General features: G+C 34.8%; 1 protein-coding gene across 1 annotated transcript in view; it reads right to left on the bottom strand.

Annotated features, from left to right (window-relative positions):
- Positions 1–21929, bottom strand: part of Cdh7 (cadherin 7, type 2) — a 123840-nt gene that overhangs the window by 29228 nt on the left and 72683 nt on the right. Inside the window, exon 7 of the mRNA XM_005373040.2 lies at positions 9752–10005. Within this exon, the coding sequence (XP_005373097.1) occupies positions 9752–10005 (254 nt within the window). The remainder of the gene's footprint in view (positions 1–9751; positions 10006–21929) is intronic.

The raw sequence follows: 21929 nt of genomic DNA, 5'->3' as shown, positions 1-21929 counted from the left end.
TAATTTGCATTTTTACATATATGATCCATTTTATATTTTATATAATATATAAAATTTAGACCAGAGTTTACGTGTGTGTGTAAATTTGCCTAATTGCTATGTTTCTTGAAAGTCTGTTAGCTTTTACTAAATTTCCCTTGCACATTTGTCAAAAATCAACTGACCATATGAATGTAGATCTTTTTTGTTCCATTGAATTATGTGTGTTCTGCCCTAATTTGCCAATACCATAGCATTGTGATTACCATTGCTATAGTAAATCTTGAAATCTGATAGATTTCCCTATTTAATGCCTCTTTTTTAAAGAATTATTTAGAAATCCTATATTCTCTGGATCACACACAAATTTTCGGTTCCTCTTCTCTATAATTCTAATATTATAATTAATATTAAAATTAACTACCAAGATTTAATTGTAATCAATCAAATTTAATTGTACTTAATATGTGAATTATTTTGGAAACAAATGACAATTTTTGCTACATTGAGACTTGTAAAATTCATAGGCCTGTGTGCTAGGCTTTCCTTAATTTCCTTTGTATACTTTATCATAGAGGACCTGTAGAAATTTTGTGAAATGTATACCTGGGTATTTTAATTTTGGAGATATTATGAACTGCAGATTTAATATATTATAGGTTTCTAATTGCTGCATGCTAATATATAACAGTACAATAGATTTTTCTATGTTGATTTTGTATCTTGGAAAATCACTTATTGTTCTAGGACAATTTTTTAAAAGTCCTTGTGAATTTCTATGTAGACAATAATCACGTCTTTTGGGAATATAGGTAATCCTATTTCTTCCATGGCTTTTATTTATTTTTCTTGTATTACTGTACTGGTCAATGCTAACAGTATGATGATCTCAAATGCTAAATGGACACTATTTTCTTGTTTTTGAATTGTGGGGAACAAACATTGATTTGTTCATCATTGACTATAATACTAATTGCAAAATTATTGCATGTCTTTTATTTGGATGAAGAGATTCTATTCTTCATTTATTAAAAACTTGTTTTAATCCAGAATGAATTTTGAATTTGGTCAAATATTTTTCTACATCTATTTATACAATCCTTTTTAATGTAGTGTATTGCATTGAGGAAATCTGAATGTGTTACCAAATTTAAATCTCTGAGATAAACATATTTAGTCTTTTTTCATTGTTTAAGATAATTTTCTGATATTTTCTTGAAAATAATTGCATGAGGGTTCTTAAGAACTTTTGTACTATATTTATCTACTTGCATGAGTGGGTATAATGTTGGACTCATAAAAATGGTGAGGTGCAGCTCTTCTTTTTCTATTTTCTAAAATCAAAGCATAGGCTTTCTGATAATTCTTCTTTAAATCCTTAGTAAGTTTGCTAGTGAAACCATAATGGCTTGGGTAATTCTTTTTCAGGAAGGCTGTAACTACAGACATAATTTATGTGATAAATGTAGGACTATTCAGGCTATTTTATGTTGGGTGATTTTTGAAAGTTTACCCTTTTGAAAGAACTGGTTTATTTTATCAAACAGAGATATTCACAGTGTTCCCTTATGTTGGCAGGATCTATAATAATATCTCCCTTTTTGTTTATAGTAAATATCATTTGTTCTTCTCTTTTTCACCTATGTCAGTGTTGATAGATAATCAATGTTCTTAATCTATTCAAAGAACAATCCTCTGATATTATTATTTCTCAGATGTTATTTTTGATGTTAATATATATTAATTTCTACTCTTATAATTATTATTTAATTTAGTCAGCTTGCTTTATGTTTATTTGTATAATATTTATCTAGTTTCTAGTCAAGGCTAAGGATTGATAGAGGGAAAATATTGGTAAACTCACCACAAGTTTGGAAATAATCTCAATAATAGTTTTCTCCAAAATGTATTCATCAGTCTTCAATGCTGCATTCTACCAAGATTTTATAGTTACATTCAGTGTGAGAAAGAGGGTGGAGTGTGTTTACCTACAATAGTATCATTTCCATGTGCGTGTGCATATGTATCTCACATACACATACACACATACATACACCATATATAAATATTTATGCAACCAACATAAATGTATAAATATATGTTAATGTATACTTCACTGAACACAAATAAAATAACTGATACGGATACTTGAGAAATGGATTATAACAGTAAATATGCACTCACATATCAACACAATATTAAAAATTTTAGTTACTCATTCTGTTAAAGTTTTAACCACTAAGATAATATTTGCATATTTATAAAAATAAGTTTCTGGATGCTTAAAAGTATGAAAGGCAAATGTATGTATTTAAATGAATTTATATAATTCCCTATAGGGTTAAAACCAATGTAAAAAATAGTTGCCTACATTATTAGTAATTTCAAGATATTAGCACTGGAGTAAAAATACTGAAGTTGAGAACTCACTTACTAGTTAAATATCTTCCACCTTCCTTCTCAAGGAAAAAATACTAATCATTTATAGAAATAAAAATAATCTAGGTCTCTATATGTTTTAGAAGAAGTACTTACTATCATGAAAGTATTTCTCATTTGTAAACTACAAACTCTGAACATACCACTTATAGAATATCTGTTCAAAGTTATAATTTACATTTAGTTGTCACTAAACTATATAATCATGTATATACATATATGTACATGTACATTTTGTAATTTGTGACTTATAATTTCCTTATTTTATGTCCTCTTTTCATTTATACATATATTCAGTAATTATTCTTCAATACCAGTAAATAATTACAAATTTTTTAAAATATAAATGGTAAATTTTCACTAGAAATCCAGGAAGTTGTTATGGTAAAGTACAATGAAAATATGCGGAAGTGTAGGGAAAGAATGAGGTATGTACTGGATTGAGGAGAGATACCAGACTTTGACAAACTCAAGGAATAGACAGACTGTCCAAACGTCCTGGTGGCCATTAGATTTCCCAGTGACAGGGGGAAATTATATTGCACTTGTGGACCTGCCAAAATCTGGAGCTGAGGTACGAAATATTAGTAAATATATGACAATACCTGAGGAAAACAATGCCCTAGACAAGAGAAATAAGGAATACATAGCCAGTATATAGAATGAACATAGTTTATAGAATGAACATATCTCTAGCTCTGCTTTGGAATCTGGAAGGGAGAAGTATGCTATTGCAATCTGTATCACTGCTCAGGGGACTGAGCAATGCAGTTGCAGAGTGAATTGGAGGCTGTACCGCAAGCAGAGGGTAGGAGCTGTCCTAGGCAGGAAGCAAAGTCAACTTCAGTGCAATTTCTGGTGTCGTTAGTGGTATGTGAACTCACAGTGATTCCTGTAGTTTATGCAACTTAACATCCTAAATCTTGGCCGCCTTCGGTGTATACTGCGGCAACCAATTAGAGAAATCACTTTCATATTTTTGCAGCAATAGCTGTTAAGCCACCCTATGTACTTATTATGCAGAAAGATCTATATCTCAATAGTCACACTTGCTGTGCTGCTACACTTACTTACCTGCTACTGTTATTTTGTAAACTGCTCTATAAACCTGCACTATATTCTATCCATGCTCAGTATATCTCAAGACAGATTGATCAGCCTTTTCCAAATCTAGCCTACCTTCTAAACTGTCTCATTTTCTGAATGTATTGAATATTTAAATCATAGCTTACCATTTCCCCCATCTTTCCAACAAATCTGTAAATCATTTGTGGCAGAGAATTTTAACTGCGTGCTTAATAACACATTTCCCTTAATTCTTGTTAAGAGAACTCTGCTTTTGTTGGAGGCAGTGATGTGTTCAGCTGAAAAACTCCATTGTACAAGGCATTCCTACAGATGTGGTGCCCTTATTTTTAGCTTTCAGGAAACAAAATGCAAAAGAAGAAGTTTTGGGGTAGTGCCTCACTGCAAAACAGAAATGGGAGAGAGCTAATATTTCACTTGATATTTGAGCATTGTGTTTTCCTGTCATCTCTCACACAGGACATAAGTGCATTGCAAGAGATCTAAAGAAATCTTGTAAAAATGAGGTAAAAACTATCTCGTGAAGGAAGAGAAGGCTCTTGACAGCATTATAAGAGTAGCTTTTTGGTCTTTGAGTACATAGCTCCAGACTTTTCATTAAGTCATTAGTGTTACATCTTGTTTCTACTCAATAAGCACAATTTCTAACTATCGCAAGCAGGAATGATTTTTGTCATATTTTGGTACTGGACTCTAAAGATTCACTATGAGTAGCTGGTAAGGCCAAGACTCAAGAGTCATGCATATCTGAGCCTTCTCTCCAGTGTACCTTTAGAAAGGTTTCCGGGATGCTTATGGAAGAGGTGTTTTTGTTTTGTTTTTTTCTCTGCCATCTCAGACTCTCTGATTCAACTTCTTTTCATTTATTCCCCATGTGTTCTCTTATCTAAACCCCTAGCCACCTAAATTCAGACACTAATTGACCTATTGAAATGTTACACATGTCCCAGTTTCTATGCCTTTCCTCACTTTGGTCATCCTGTTTTCCTGTGTTTCCACCTTTTCAATTATTTGAGATCTATTATTTCTTGAAGACAAGTCAATAGCATTAAAGCAACAAGCAATTCCAACTACATCAGGAGTCATGCCTTTCTAAAAGTCCTGCAGCAGGTATAATCCACACACTCTACCAAAGTTTCTTACTCCACACCACCAGGAACCATAGATTGAAAACTGAAGGACAGGGGCTGGGGATTTAGCTCAGCAGCACAGCACCTGCCTGGCAAGCCCAAGGTCATGAGTTCGATTCCCAGTACCAGAAAAAAAAACAAAAACAAAGAAAACTGAAGGACAATATTTCTTTTACTTATTAGCCTGCCATGAAAATCCTTTACCTATTGGGGATGTTAATTTGCTATTTGTTTTTCATCATCATTAAGATGAGAAAGCTAAAAGTGACTTCTCATTTTCAGATTTAATATCATATTTTTGTAAATTTTCATGTGCAATCCCTTCTCTGGCTAAATAATAAGAGATCTGAGAAAACATCTTATGTACGTGCGTATCTTAAGTATTCTGCACATCTGTTACAAAATAAATTCTGAATAAATTCTTTTTATTATCATTGATGCTATTGGATAAACTATCAAGATCAATTAAAATGTTCATCTTATTCACAGGTGAGATTTCTGTCAATTGTTAATTTGCATATGAATGATCAAACAGGATATACAGGTGAGTGGGCTAGATTAACCCAAATATAATAACAATATTCCAAAAGTGGCAAAGAATAATGCAATACATAACAATGGACAAATCTGAATAATACAATCAACTGATCATGTTATCTGCAGTTATAATCTATTATGAAGTTGGTGTGTGTTTGTGTGTGTGTTTGTAAACATGTGCATTAGAGCATAAGGCTATAAGAGGTGTACAGGTTTGATATACACCTCATTTAAATCTTGAAGGTACATTTCCCTAACTGTGTAACCACGTGTGTGTTTATTTGTAATGTAGAAATAATAAGCCTTGCCTTATTTAATGATTTAATGGAAAATAAACTACTTCACAATAAACTGCTGAATTCTGTACACAATGATAGGAGATATCCTGTTTGCATCTTTACCCTCTCTTATAAAATTTAATTTTCCTTTGAGGATTTAAACCTTAATCTCACATAATCTCTATGAAACAAGCAACATATTAAGAACATTTTTGCTTAGAGATAGCACATATATCAAGTTAGGACAAAAACTCTTCAAGAAGTGTGAATATTAAGCAGAGAGTTACAAGCAAGGTTTGCAGCTGATTCATTTAAGTTGTTGCCTTCTGAAGACACCATTTATTCTTTCCATTAATATTTGTAGAGCAATCTTATGCCTGTTTTTGCTGCCTATTCAACTCTTCCTTTGATTTTGTGAGCTGTGCCCAATTATTTCAGTAAATTGTTTCTCCCCCCCAGTTAAACATGGTTAATTTCAGCTGCAATTAAAAAACATTAAGAGGACAATTAAAGGTAGGTAAATTTGGATTTCTTAGTCTTTAAGCATCATGTATAACTTTCCTTGACTTAGATGACAAAAATTTATACTTTCTGCTTTTTTATCAATCTGATCATGTGATACAAATTAAGAAATGTGATTTTTATGAAATGAATTTTATTTAGAAACTTTCAAAATTCTAACTTAGAAGATCCGTGCTGAGAACTGGTGTTACAGCATAATTTACTGTATCTCTAATAATATATATAATGAAAATTGGAAGGTGGCTCAAATAAAGTATTTCATACTTAATATTTTGAGATTTATCTCTGTATAGTAAGTATAATAGTCTAACAAAACATATATTTTGTTTTTACAGTACCTGAGTGTGTAGATAAATAAACAGATAGATAGATAATCTTTTTTACTTTTAGTTAAAATTATGTTAAAATATCAGCATTTGATATACAGCATGCTGCATGACTCACTGATTTTTGCAGCTTTTCAAATTAACTATTTTTATTGCCAACATTTTCCTGTGTGTTACTAGCACAGTGTAGTTTTCATAAAAAGTAGATATTCATAAATTATTTAGCAGAAAGTGTACAAATATATGCATGAATACAAATGACTTAAAATATACACTGAATTATTCAAATACTGCAAATGTGTTGTATGACATGATGATTGTTTTATCTGAGACATACAATACCAGGAATGTCAAAAGGATACAGATAGATATTATCTAAGTATCTTTGAACATAAATATAAATATTCTATATTTAAATTGTTAGATATGCTAAAAATGATGCCTATGACTTTTTGTTCTACTATGTTCACAGCTGAACTTATTTGTAATAATATCATGTTTTTATTCATAGGCTATTTTTAGTATGGGGGTCTTTGCCTTTCTTCAGTAGCTTAAAGAAATGTACTGGCTGATTTCATAACTTAGCACTAGGGTCTGAGAAGATATCAAAATAAAGCGTAAACACCATTTACAACATGTTTTCTTGTTTGTCCACATTTTTCCATCCCTCAAAGCCTGACTTACACTAGCACTCCTTCAAATGAAGTCTCATGTCCAGCAAAATCAGAGTGATCATGATTTATATCACAAGTTTTCATTTTTTATATTCATATTGTTTAATTTTATGCGTTTTTGTTACTTCATCAGATTGTAAATTCCTGGAGGCTGGAAAAAATCCTTTATTCATCTTTATTTCCTATCAGAATTTTCCTCAGCATCCTCCTGGACAGACCAGGTTCTTAATAAATGCACGTTCAGTCAATGATCAGTCTGCCAAAGCTGGCATGTGGAATGAGTCCATGGACCTATGATGGCTAGGCGCTCTTGCCGTTCTCATTGGCTTGGATGAGACACACAGAAGTCAAGTTTCTATAGTTCAAAAAGATGATCATTAGCCACAGGTTGTATCCTGTTCTTCCAATTTCAATAGCTGTAGCCACATATTTAGTATTTGGGGCCAAAACTTGCATGAAATACTAAGAAGCTTCTTAAAAACAACAAGTCAAAATTGCTTGCCCTCAATCACCTGTACTTGCTTTAAAATTTATTTTTTAAGTAATTTCAAGTATCACCTAATTTTTACCTTTGGATTTGAGTGTAGTTTTAGGTTACAAGTAAGAAGAAGGTAACTAAGTGTGCATGTCTGCTGGATAGAGGGAAAACTAGAAAAGTATCTAGCATTTCCTGATCTTTCTATGAACTGCTAGCCCATCACTGGGTCCCAGTTCATTTAATACTTAGTTGAGTCACAGTTTAAAGCATTATTTACTCCATGTATTTATTTAATTTTCAAAAACATGGCAATAAGGCAGGCATCACAATTACCTTTCCTTTTTTGCTGTCTTAAGGAGAAATTTATAACTCTAAGTGACATCCCCTGGTGAGGGTGAACCGTTTAGAGATTTCTATAACAACCTGATGCAGCACACACGCCATAAAATTGACACCACTGCCCTAGACCACTTGCAGCTCTGCAAAGAGAAAACTGTCTTCAGAGACTGCACAGGCATTAGCGCATGTGCACCAAACTACAGTGAGGGCACTGACCTCTTAGCATATGTCATAAATGGGTAAGGGAAGAAAAATAACCAATATAAAAGTTCAGAAAAAAATATAAGCTTATTGTCTGATGACAAACAGGAAAGAATGGAGGAAAATTAAGAACAAGATAAGGAATACCAATGCAATCAATCAAAATGTTTTAAATCTTCCAATTGATTTTAGAACTAATTTACGATATTTTTACTGTGCTTGTGTTTTTGTCCATACCCTCAACTTCAGAAAAGCATATGCCTCTTTCTACACATTAAATTAAACGATTTAAGCAGAAGGCGCCCTCTCATATGTTGCTGATTTATGCCTCCAAGTTTACTGTTGTTGATTGTTCATGACGGCCGAGACCTAAGACGTGGAATACACCAACCAAAAAACAAATTTATTTGTCCAGGTTAGTATGAGAGATGAAAACGTGTGAGCATAGTTAGGTAGCTTTTTTGTATAACAGAAGTTGAACTATTTCAAGGAAAAGTCAAAAGATTATTCGAGCATTTGTGACACACCTGGAGCACAGGTGTTATTCTTAGATATTATTAATAACTACTGAATAAAACATAGTTATTCACCCATGTCCAATTTATTGTAATCATAAAGAAACAATGAGCAAGACTTCACATTACTACTTTACTACTTCCTATTAGTGTGAGAGAAAAGAAAAGAGAAGAAAAGAAAACTAACACATGTTAAAGTACTAAGTTTATTATGTAAGGAAGAAAAACATATTAGGAGATATTCTTAACTGAGAATCATTTTCTAATTTATAAATAGTTAAATATTTTATAACACTTTTTAGTCAATGTCCAGATTTAACTTCTAAGCATGAACTATTTCAAAATAGTTTATGAGTTTAGCTAATAAATTGAATATAATTAAATATATAAAGCTATGATTTTTTTACATTATAGTCTTTATATTGAAATCATACTTTCATAATGAGAAATGAACTTCTTAACAAGTCAAATCAAGTAATACAGTATTCATATTTTTCAAGTATAATTTATTTATTTATAATATTCACCCAAAATATGAGAAGTATTTACTGCACACAAGCAAACAAACACATGTGTACACTCAAACACACAGGCAGATCTAAGACTATGCATTAGGGGTAAAGGTAGAAAGTAGAATGTTGGGATATTCTGCAATACTTACATCTCATAATTGTGTTAGTCCTAAAGAGACTATTTGGCTGTTACTATCTGTCTTGCCTAAACATAAGGTTGCAGAAAGGGTATTTTAAGTAGTGTGTATAAACAGATAGTGTATTATTTAAATTTTTATAAGTAAATACAGTGAACAAAGCAAATATATACTATCCAAGCAGATTAATATGATCAATGTATTATTAAATTAATCCCTAGTTTAGTTTACACAGCTACTGTTTTAACACATGAGTTTACCCTACAATTAGGAGAGGCATCATTTCATTTCTGGTCACAATTCGTTTTGAAAGAGGCTCAGGATAATTGACTGAATAGAAACACTGGCTAGGGTTGGTGGATAACAATGATGACTAAAAATACTTCTACATAATGGAAGCTTTGGATAATCAAATGACATTTTGAATTACTAAAATATTGACTTGTTCTGACCCTATTTTACTTCTACTGTTTGGGCCCTATACAAATAAAATGGCTCTTTATATTCAGTGAACACAAAAGCCTCATAATAGAGAAGCATGAGTTGTGAATACAGGGACATTGATGTAAAATAGAAGAAGAGAGCAATGTGCTTTTACCTCACAGGGCTGTTGGCAGAGTCTGGGTCATGAGCTGCAACTGTGCCGATGATATTCCCAACTTGGGTCGCTTCTGACACCTCCATGGGATACAAAGGGGAAGAAAACACTGGCGGCTCGTCCACATCTTCTACAATGATCTTCACCGTGGTTGTGTCACTGAATGGCCCCAAGCTCAGAAAGCGAGGATCTGCGTCTTTATTTGCAGCTTCTATCCGTAGTGTGTAACTAGTTTTGGCTTCAAAATCTAGTTCCTGTAAAGGAAGTTTTTAGACAAATCAAACTACTAATTAGATAGTCTGCAAAGCAGTGCCTTTCATTTATGAACGCCAACGGGCATGGAAAGAACCCTGTCATGAAAATGTGCCACCAGAATGAAAAAATAATAAATGATAATGACAATCAAGATCCTCATTGCATTTTTGGCTCACTGACAATCGTGAGGGCTTTCGAGGTGACTTAACTGACTTGGAAGCCATATTTTGCATGGAGAGATGCAAGCCTTCACAACAAAATTGGGAAGATACTTGATCAGGTTTAAAAGTGTTTTTTAACGAGTATCAATGCAATAGTACTCTCCAAGCCAGTCATTCAACTCAGGGGTGCACATTAAGAAAGAAAGAAAATCATAGCTTCCTATGACATTTCTTAAATAAAAGGTAAATGACTGGGAAAATGCATTAGGATTTAGAGGTATCAGGGATTCCAAATGCAGCTTCTGTGGTAGGGAAGACATCCTTGGATTATTCAGCCTGAAGGCATATCTGGTTCTTCTCCATGGAGCACCCACCATTTACACCAGCAACATACCCTTCATGGTTCTTTGTATTAGACAACAGGCAATTATATCCTACAATCTCTTTGTTTCTAATTTTCTAACGTGATTAACATGGTAAAGTTTCTGAAAGAGACAATGACCTGGTCAAACGATATGAAAGCCTGCAGAGGTTGTAAGGGCAACTGAAAGGGGCATTACTCAAGCATATGTGGGAGACAAAAAAGCGTTACATATGCAATGTGTAGAAAATGTGATCATTGCATGCTTCTTTTTCTAGCAGTTAAGTGACAGCTTTCATCAATCTCAGTCACATAACTGAAAACTCTAGATTTTATGATTTAAAGCAAAACATTAAAATAGTGAAGAATTTGGCAGAAATACTGTCAAATATTTTACTTAATTGTAGGTTGTTAACAAAAAATTATTGAGAAAAATGAGCTGATCTGTAATGTTGAGAATAATAATACAAATTTACCCTGCATATAGGAATGGATGGGCACGCACACATATAGGCATGCACATTTTCCAAATAATCCACAGAAGGGTGTAATATCAATGAAAATAATTAAAAATGTAGTTAGAGTAAACAGGATGCATGTACTAACTACGGTACAGGTTAAGTCATATACATTACAAAGAATATCACACTGTATAAATGGTTACATATTGTATATATAGCTGTATGTACTGATACATATATACTACTTTTTATATAAAATATATCACTCATATACATATACACATTTGCATAGTTGTAATTTCACCAATGTTACATAAAGAGATGCCAGGGTTCATTTCTGGTTGAAACAAGAGTAAAATATATATATTAGTGCAGTAAAATAGGTTTGCAATCTCTAGATCAAAGTTTTTACTGAAATATTCATTTAATATTTGCTCATCCATTAGATTGTAGACTCAGAAGCTTTGCTTATTGTTATGATTCCCAGTGCCTCTCATGCTTTAGGGACAGGGAGAAGGAGCAATAAATCCTTGTTGAATGAGAGAAGGAAAATTTGACTATACCTTTGACCAAAAAAATCCTATTCATCAAAGTTGAATGTGCAAGAAGAAAAATGAGCAAGTCTGTTTTTGTTCTTGGCCCCAAAACCACTTCACAGAATTGTTCACGGGAAGATTTTAAAGCCTTGTCTGAGGTCGCATCCAAAGATGCCGAGCACATGGTAAACAGTGCTGTGAACATATTACTAACAAATTCAGGGATGTTTTATGAGGCAGCCTTTTTTGTTTGCTCATAAGGCAAAACTAGATTCAGTCCAGTGGTTCTGAAAGGTTAGAGTCAGAACAAAAGAAGGGGACTTTTCTAACAGATCTGGCATCTTTCAAGGGCTATGAAGTCAACAGATTCAGGCTGAGGCATGAGCATGTGTGTTTTTAAAAGCCCCATCAGGTAACTCTCATGCAAATCCTCTTTTAGAAAAAACTTAGTCATTAAAATTTTCTCTTTTTTTATTTTAGAGAGAAAAAAATGTCTGCATGTAAAATAAAACATTTATTTAAAAAAGGACTAAAACAAATCATAATCATTTACCTAAAAGCATTAACTGAGAAACCTTACTGTGCTTGTGAATAATTTGAATAACAAACAAAATTTCTTCCCATATTTTTATAAAATAAATAATTACAAGAGAACACTTACATGCAAATAATAGCAATAATAACTAATAATGATAATATAGTAGGATATATTAAAACCATATTTACCATCTGTTTTCAAATCAATATAAATCCACAATTGTCTGTGTTTTCAGTATTACCAAAAAGTTTACCGTGCATTTCTGTATTTGAAAAAATTATCTTTATGTATGAAAGGATAATTTAAAATGTACTACAGAAGTGACTGCAATTATTTCACAGAAACTTTATAAAAACATGTCTAAGAGGCAGAAATATGAGGCATAGACATCTGGATGCTACAACATCGTGTAAAAAGACAGTGTTATGTATGATGATTAGATGCCTAAAAGCTATTATGAAAATAGAGCAATAAAAGAATCCATATGAAAAGGTATGAATCAAGAATACAGACAAAAGGAACTACTACATCAGAGTACTTTCAGAGCACATCAGAATAGGCCAGCAATCCCAGTTTTCAGGAAGGGGGATGGTGTGATGGATAGGAGTGTTAAACAAATTGAAGAAAATGTTCTTGCAATAAAATTTTAATTTCTGTTTTTCTTTCTCATTATTGTTTTCTACATGCATAATACATTCTGCAGCTATTAGATTTAATTATAAGGGTTATACTTGAAGAAATTGAAATAACAAAAGAAGAAAAAGAAAGAAAATAAAGGTAATATCTAAATAGCTTCCTTTCAATCTTTGAAACAATATGTAATTGGAGACCACAGAATTAGAAATTTAGCCTGAACACTGCCACACCATAGTCCACAATAGCAAGTAATAGTAAGCATTAATATGACCCAGGAATCAAAGCCACATTGAGACAGAGAAATACAACATCTTTCAATCACATGTAGGGGAAAAAAATGATATGAAAGTAGCAGAGGACCTGTTAGAGAAGGGGAAGGTGACAGTGGGGAAGGAGGAGACAGGAGAAGCCTGCAGAGGTGAAAGTAAGAGAAGGTAAACGAGGGTTGGATGTAAAGCACAAGGCACGCAATGCAGAAATGTCACAGGGAAGCCCACACATTTGTACAATTAATATGTATTAATCATAACTGTTTAAAGCCATAGAACAGGAACCACCACCTAGTAAGCACTCTAAATATTTAATAAAAGTTCTATGTTAGCTTTTCTAAAAAGTCCCAAAAAATCAAATACAAGTCATACAAATCCAGGCTGCCAAAGCCACAGTGATAAGTGCTCTTTTTTTTTCTGTCCATGGACATCAATGTCAGAGCTACTAGAAGAGAGAACAGCTATTTTGGTATATTTGTAACCCAAGTAGGTCATAAAAGTCTTTAAAATTATGATGATCAAACATGATAAAATTTAGGATTTGTCTTGTTTACTTTTCTCTCATTGCTGAGACAAAATGCCTGACTCAAAATTAAGGAAGGAAATATTCATTTAGCTCACAATTTGTGAAGTTTTCAGTCCATAATCAGCTGGCTCCAAGGCAGAGCAGCATGAAGACAGCAAAAGCAGCAAGAGCAACAGGGAAGGGAGAGCAAGCCTTTTCTCTTCCCTTTTATGATAAGCAGGCTACCCTCCCGCGGGTGGGTATAGTACTCATACCATCTCTGTGACCTCCTCTTGCATAGGCTCAGGATGTGTACAGAGTGAGGACACTGGCCCTCTACTCAATCACTTAAGTTTCTAAACTTCTCAATTCTAAAGTTGACACAATGTATCAACCATTACAATCCATCTCTTGTCAACTTGGCAACCAGACACATTTCTTCAAATTGGTCTCCAGATAGGAAGATACACTTACTCTTACCATTTCACAATTTGAAAATTATAACACAAGTTTAACAATTCTTAAAATCTGGTATTCTCTATCAACATTATATTACATTAGAACCATCACATTCTGCCCGTGGCCCCCCAAAGACTCATACACATCCCTTTATGTAAAAGGCAGTTAGTCCATCTGCAAGAATTGCCAAAGTCCTAACAGTTTCAGCATTGCTGAAAAGTTCAAGTCCCAGGTCTCCTCCAAAAAGTAAGGCAAACTCTTAGCTGCAAGCCCCTGTACAAATGAAAAGTTAGACACACCCAACATTCAACAACACAAAATAAACATTTTCATTCCAAAAGTTACAAACAAAGGGATACAAAGGATTGGGACAAAAGCAAGTTCAAAATCCAGCAGGGCAAACATTAATAGTTCCATTTCCAGTATCTGGAACAATGTGTGGCAAATTGTGAGCTCCAAAAGGTTTGAGTGACTCCACCCCTACGGTACTTCTGGTGGTTATAGCTCCCACAGCATCTCTCTTACACCTGCTTTGCTCCCTCCTTGCAGCTTTCCTTAGATGGTTCATGTTCCTGGCTTCTCCAAACTTGTGAAGCCTCCACTGCATCTTTGGTTTCACACACTGCCCTCTTGGGGGCACAATGCCTGGCCTCCCAGACCTTCTGAAATCTAGGTGGAAGCCTTTTTTAACCCCATGACTCTTGCATTCTGCATGCACCTAAAACCAGCTCCATATGGATGATGTCAACATCTGCTGCCAACTGGAGAAGTAACCAAACTTCCTCTCTCTTAGCTATAGGGGTTGAGTACCTGGATCGTTGAGCACTCTGAATCCAGTTCTGAGGAACAAATGCTCTAGGCTATCACCATTCTGGAACACTGTAGTCTGGGGCTTTCTTCTCTGAGCAAAGTCTTTCACTTTTGCAGGTTTGAGGCTGCAAAGGGTGGAGACTTCCTGCTTCTTGTGATGCCCTCAGGCCTCTATTCTCCTGTTCCTTCTCAGCAATCAAGAGCTCCTGTGGTCTACCTTGGCAGTCCACAGCTTTACTGGAACTTTTTTTCTGGCCAAACTCCCAATGTTTTAAATCATGCTGCTGGGCTCTTTACTCTTGATTGTCCACATAAATCTGGCTAAAAGCCCCCCAAAACAGCCATGCCACCACCTTAATATTTGACTGCCTTGAAATTTCTTCTGCCAAATTAATTAATTAATCCACCACCTTTTTTCTTTCTTTTTTTTTTTTTTTTTTTTGTGGTCCAGGGAATCAAACTCAGGACCTTGTGCTTGCCAGGCAAGTGCTGTGTTGCTGAGCTATATCCCCAGCCCCTTCCACCTCACTTAATCTTAGTCTTAGGCAAAGTCTCTGGAGAGAAGCAAAATGCAGACACTTTTTGCCAAGCTATAACATTCATCATCTGGAGTCCAGCAGTCAGTGCAGGCCTTCTTCCCAGCAGATACTCCCAAAACTTGGTCTTTACAGATACCATTTCTATCAGCCTTCTGGTTTTCTGAGCTCTGACCAGAATCTCCTGTACAGAACAGCCTAAGGTGTTCCATCTCTACTCTCTCAGGTGACATCTCTGAACCTTTCCAAACTTTTCCAACAAGCCATTCCCAAAGGTTGTTGAACCACATGGTCAGGTATAGTCATAGCAATGACCTCACTTCTCTGGCACCAAATTCTGTCTCAGTTACTTTTCTGTCATTGCTGAGACAGAGTAATGGTCAAAATTAAGGAAGGAGGGGTTCATTTAGCTCAGTTTGTAGAAGTTTCAGTCCATAATCAGCTGGCTCCAAGGCAGGGTGGCCTATGGCACAGGGGCAACACTTCAAGGCAGCAGAAGACAGTGAAAGTAACAAGAGTGAAAAAGAGGGAGTACAAGCTTCTTTTCCTCCCTTACAGTGTATGCAGGTTACTCATCCGCACCATGTCCATGCCCTCCTCTTGTACGAGTTCAGGATGTTCACAAAATGAGGACACTGGCTCCCTGCTGAATCATTTAGTTAAGCTTCTAAACTTCTCAGTTCTCAAGTTGACACAATGTATCAAACATCACACTATTAAAATAAAAATATACCTAAGTTAAAGTCTGCAAATTTTCTTTCTTTTTTGTTTTGGTTCTTGAGATAGGGTCTCATTATACAGTTCAGGCTGACCTTAAACTCACTATGTAGCCTATGCTATGCCTTGAGTTGGTAGCAATCTACCTGCCTCAGCCTTCCAAGTGCTGGGATTACAGTCATGTGACACTATCCCTAGCTCAAGGGTCTGAAAATTTTGTGTAAAGTATGAGATAGTAAATGGTATGTTTTGTAGCCTGTATCTTTCCCGGATGTAAAGAATGACCATAAGTATATGCCAATAATACTTAATTTATAAACAGAGAGATTTAAATTGTATATCACTTTCACAGATCCCACACAGTCTTCTTTTGATTTTTATCAATGATTTAAAAAAATGTAAAACCATTCTTAGTCCATGTGTTGAATAAAAATAGGAAGACAGTGGTTTGCCAACTCTTGATGGAAGGACCCTAAAATAGTGAAGCTCATATTTAAGGACTGTGATAACTGACACCATAGTATGTCCTTAAAACTGGTCATCTTCTTTCCTTTTCCCATTTTGACACAATTAAAATGAACTATTAATTACAAAGAGCACATGTTATCTCCTCCAGCTTATACCACCTGCTCTCTTCTTAACTCTGTTGTTCCTCTTACTGAAATCTTTCAGAGAACATCACCTGTGTGAATGTTTCCATATCCCCAAAGGAATAAAAGAACCACTTCATAGTAAGACCTATCAATGAAGAAGTATTTTTCACATCTTTAACATAAATTTTAAAAATGCAAATTTAGTGTTTTCTTTGAGTGGAATATTTATCCTCAAAAATGTTTACGTTGCAATTCTAACCCCCAAGGCAAGAGTAGTAGGAGATAAGATCTTTTTTAAAGGCCTTTATTGAATTTTGAGGGTAGAGGAATCACGATTGGTATATACTGCCTCATGGTTGAGAGCCCTGAGAACTCTCACTCCTCCAGTATGTGAGGACACAGAGGAAAGATAGATCTACATTAGCCAGGAAGGAGGCTGTCATTAAAAAATGAATCTGCCTTGATTTTGGATTTCCCAGCCTTCAGATCTCTGAGAACAGCCAGTCAACAAAAACTGATTGAAACACATGGTGAATATTTCAAAAAAAAAAATTACAAAAAGTACACATTGCCAAGAATGATGTGATAAGTACACCTGAAACAAGGGGACATATTTTTATTATTCTGAGTGGGGTAAATGGCAGTAGTTTTTTACTGCAATAATTTCTTATTTAAACATTCACCTTATTGATCATTTCCTATTGATCAAACATTTATGACAATTTTAGTCAAATAAAATGATTAGGGTATGTCTTTATATGCTTTATTCACCTGATCTGACACCATGCAACTTCTACCTGGTCCCCAGAGTAAAAATATTTTAAACATCTAAGTTAGGCAGAAATTGAAAATACACTCAGACAAGGACTGGGCTCTCAAGGAAGTCAGCACAAAAGTGAGACATTAGAATTGCAGATAGAGGTGATTCTGAAGCAAGCACCTCAGGATGTAAATGCAATAGCCCTGCCTACAAGGTAAACAGGAACTTGAGGTCATACTGTAATTAGCACCACCTGGTTCAGTGGGCCCAGATAGGCATCAACCCTCACTTCACCCAAACGCCTTTGTTCTTTCCATAGACACTTGTTACATGACTCATTTCCTTATTTGGGACAATGTCAGCCAAGGGGCTATACTTATAAGCCTACACATTGACTGTAGTCTGACCCACATTATAACCACATGGTGATTTTGCTGTGTGAATTACTCCTGAAAAAGGGCCTCAGTGGCCATGCATTCCTGGAAATCCAGGAGCTATTCTTCTTTCCCTTATTGGCAATAAAACTCTCCTAAATGCCTCTTTTGTTTTATTCCTCCATGTTGGAAGACCAGGAACTTGGCACATTTAACACCTTAGAGATCAGAAGTTATATTTTTCCTATATCAAAAACTTCATGAAAGGTAAATATTTTGAATGAATTCAGGGCAATGAATCAGCCAGGACTATGCAACTAAAGACAATGAAGAGGACCCCATGAACTGCTTTAGAAGAGCAGTGGGGTGAGTGTATTTGAAGTGAGGGGAAGTGTTTTGAGGATAACCAGTGGCAATGTGACTTTTATTGTATTAATTTTTTAAACATTCACCATGCATTTTGATGATACCTTGTATGTTATTTTTGTTACAGCAGCTTGACTGCACTAATACAATACTCTTATTTGATGAGACAATTAAATAGCCAAAGAGTCCTAGAGAAAGTTTATCAAGTCGATGTTTAAGAGACACAGAGACACCATGTGAACTCGTGGCCCTATGTGCCTACTCTTTTCCCTTTCTGCTCTAATAAGCAGGCATTCTTCAATGTCTAAGAGCGAGGGGGCCTTGTTCTGTGCATTATCATACTGAGGCACTTGTTAGCTCACCAAGCCAAAAGGATCATTGTAAGTTATTAGGAAATAAAGTAATCATTGTATAAATATTTGTTTACTCAAATAAGAGTATTGTATTAGTGCAGTGAAGCTGCCATGACTAACAAAGTAATCACTGTATAACTATTCGTTTATAGTTACTATATTCTAATGCTGTTAGAACAGCTATTATTACTATTATTATCACTTACAATTAGTATTATATTATTATCACTTCTTCTGCATTATGGGAAAATGGGAAATAAAGGCTGCATATTCAATGAACAAGATTCTCATTGCCTATGTGCACTACCCAGTGAAACCACAGTCAAAATGAAATTTTTTAAAAAACAGAAAACTAAAAAAAAAAAGACTACATCTTTCTCATCTTTGTTTTCTTTCTGATACATAGGTCTATGTCAGGTAAAGTCAATTTAAAATATTCAATTGTTGAATTAAAAATATCTACCAAAATAGTAGAGTCTTTACCACTTTTAGGTTTTCCAACACTAAAACCTAAGTTAAAATACAAGCTTCAAGTTGTTTAGCAAGATCATTGCACTACGGCTTTCTTTACCCATATATGTGAGTGTCTGGTCTCAATCCAAAGATGCTCTCATTAAGCTCAATGACCTCCTTTCACATCATGCACTTTTGGCCAGCACTGTTGTTGATGTTTTAGGAATTGATCCAAGTTAAATCCTTCTGAAAATTTTTCATTCTATTCCTTTTAACCATAGAATGCTACTGGGCTGCTTAGTGTGTGTGTATGTGTCTACATACTCAGTGTGTTATGTTTTGTGTTGATTTTGCACAAAAGCTCTATGACTGTCATCTTTCTTTAAAGGCATTCCCCTCCCCCCACTTAGAAACTACTGCTATCTTTTAGGTCAAGCATATTCTGCAGCATTCAATAGCTTTCCTACTCTTTTGATCAAATAAATATAAATCATGTTTTTCTAAGTAAATGGGTTTAAATGTGACCATAACTAAAGAAAAGTAACACTATAGTATAACTATCTTTCTATGATAATTTTACTCTAAATAAACTTACTACTCAACAACTTAAAATGATCTACAACTTGGGATAAGGTATATCTGTAAAAAGTAATTCTGTACTTTTACATAAAACAAGAGTTCTAAAGTTATTTTCCCAAAGCAAAGCACACTCAATTTATTATCTACAATTGCACTACTATTCTTATTTTCTTCCTTCCTTGGGTTGTTACCAAGAAGGCTTCAGTGTCCCCCTCATTTTAGACAAATTTAGACAGGTTTCCTCTGATCTCCCCTCCTGAGAACACTTACTTCTGAAAACCTGTCATCATACTTTCTTTCTCTGCCCTTCTGAGATGTAAATCTTTTATAAAGCCTAGTCATTTTTACAACACAGGACTGTCTCCCTCAAGTACCCAGGAGTAATCATTCTGAAATGTAACCATGTTGTGGTTTGTGTCTGCATGTCCCCCCAGATCCTCATGCAGTCATGGGGCCAGCTGGAAGATTTTTGACTGATCCATGGTCCAGTGTTGGAATTATGGATGTGAGTATGGCACCCGCACTGGGCCAAAGGTTGGCATTCAATGTAAGGGAGGGAAAGAGGCTTGCTCTTCCCTCTGCCGCTCCTCCCTTTTGCTCTTGTTGCTCTTGCTGTCTTCCACCACCATGAACTGTTGCCCTCTGCCATGTGCCACCCTGCCTTGGAGCCAGCTGACTATGGACTGAAAGCTCCACAGACTATGAGCTAATTAAACCTTTCCTTCCCTAATTTTGGGTGTCAGGTATTTTGTCTCAGCAATGAGAGAAAAGTAACTAAGACAAACCACCAGAGAAGGCAAGCCCATGTTGTGTAGACAGGTAACCCTTACTTCAAAGGGTTCCTGTTCCACCTTTAAAACCATCAAGACTTATTGTTCATTCGAGTAAAGTTGCTTATCAGACACAGAGTGGCCTGTTATCCCTGCTACGCTCTCAATTCCAGCTGTTAAAAACTCCCCAACTCTTTGTTCAGCAGTGTCAAATGTAGACTGAATCTTATCTCTCTCTTGTGCTATAATAACCTGGAATAAAGTTTTCTTCATCTAATTTTGTCTAGTGTAATTTTTGCTTTGACAACTGCAAATGATTTTGTCTTTGCTTTTTGTGAATCATGAAATCTACAACCAAATTTGGACAAGAAATTATTTTTATAACACAGATAAGAAAAAGACAGTATATGAAGAATAAATCTTATTCATCTATTTGGATGCATCCTGTGGATACACTCAGATAGGTCTGTGGGCTACAGGGCAGAAGAGATCTAGAGTTTGGCCAGCTCTGGGTGTGCTTTTCTAGGGTGACTGATTCTTTTATATCTGCATCATATTAGACTTTCACGTGCTTAGGACAGCACCAAAATTACTTATTTAATATTCTCTTGAATACAATAGAGATTCACTGATTGTTGAATGAATGAAAAAATTTAAGTCTAAAGAAATTGTTTGAACATAACAAAATAGAGTATAAATTTAGAATAGTCAAAAAGATTACAGGGTGTCTCCAGTTCTATTTATATTTCTAGAAGAATCTTTACTTTGTATACTTCAGCAAAACTGATATCAAGACAGTGTATGTACACAGATCAAGGTATTACAAGTAAAATTATATAAATATAAAGAATCATTATTTCCATCACTTAGTTACACAACTTTCCTTTGCCTTCAGTAAGTACTTAACATTTTTAACCTAGCCGTAGATATATTTTAAAAATATTTTCAAGTGATATTGACACATTACATTCTGATACAATTTTTTTTCCTAAATCTCTGACCAATAACAAAATCCACAACAGTCTTCAAAATGTTATATGGACTTATGATGACATCATAATTTGCTAAATAATATTTTTCATTAATATTATATATTTTAATAGTTTATTCCATGTTTAGACAATTGTAGGAGTTTTACAATGTTAACAAATAGACTACGCACAACTCATGAATTCTCACAATTTACAGTATCATGTAAGATCTTTTGGATGACCTAGCAATGCAGTCATGGAAGGTTTGAGCATCTTTCTCACAAATACATGCACAGTAACATTGGCAGAGTGATTTAAACAGCTATGCCCCCCGTTAGGTAAAAACAATCAGAATGAATTGGAAGCATGAAGCTGAAAGTAAAGAAGAGTAGATGGGAATGCCAGAAAGAGAGCAAAGAAGGAAAGTAATCTCTGTAAATCTGACATAGACAATGAGCCATCTCTGCTGGAGTGGTGACCTCAAGAAACAAATGGAATGCGTTACCATCAAGGTGTCTACTGCCATCACACGTTACTTTACATAGACTAGAGAATGTGTGCTTCAGTCTACCCAGACTCCCATCCATATTTATTTAGTAAATGGCTTTTCTTATGCTCTGTTGTCTGGGTTAACTTTCTCCCTCACAGAAGTATTTCCCACTGCTTCTGTATTCATTCCTTACAGCTATGACAATAAATCTCCACCAATATACTG

This window comes from Chinchilla lanigera, unplaced genomic scaffold (assembly GCF_000276665.1).
Source record: "Chinchilla lanigera isolate Chin_1 unplaced genomic scaffold, ChiLan1.0 scaffold00001, whole genome shotgun sequence".
Classification (NCBI taxonomy): domain Eukaryota; kingdom Metazoa; phylum Chordata; class Mammalia; order Rodentia; family Chinchillidae; genus Chinchilla; species Chinchilla lanigera.
This window is presented reverse-complemented; position numbering and strand designations above follow the sequence as displayed.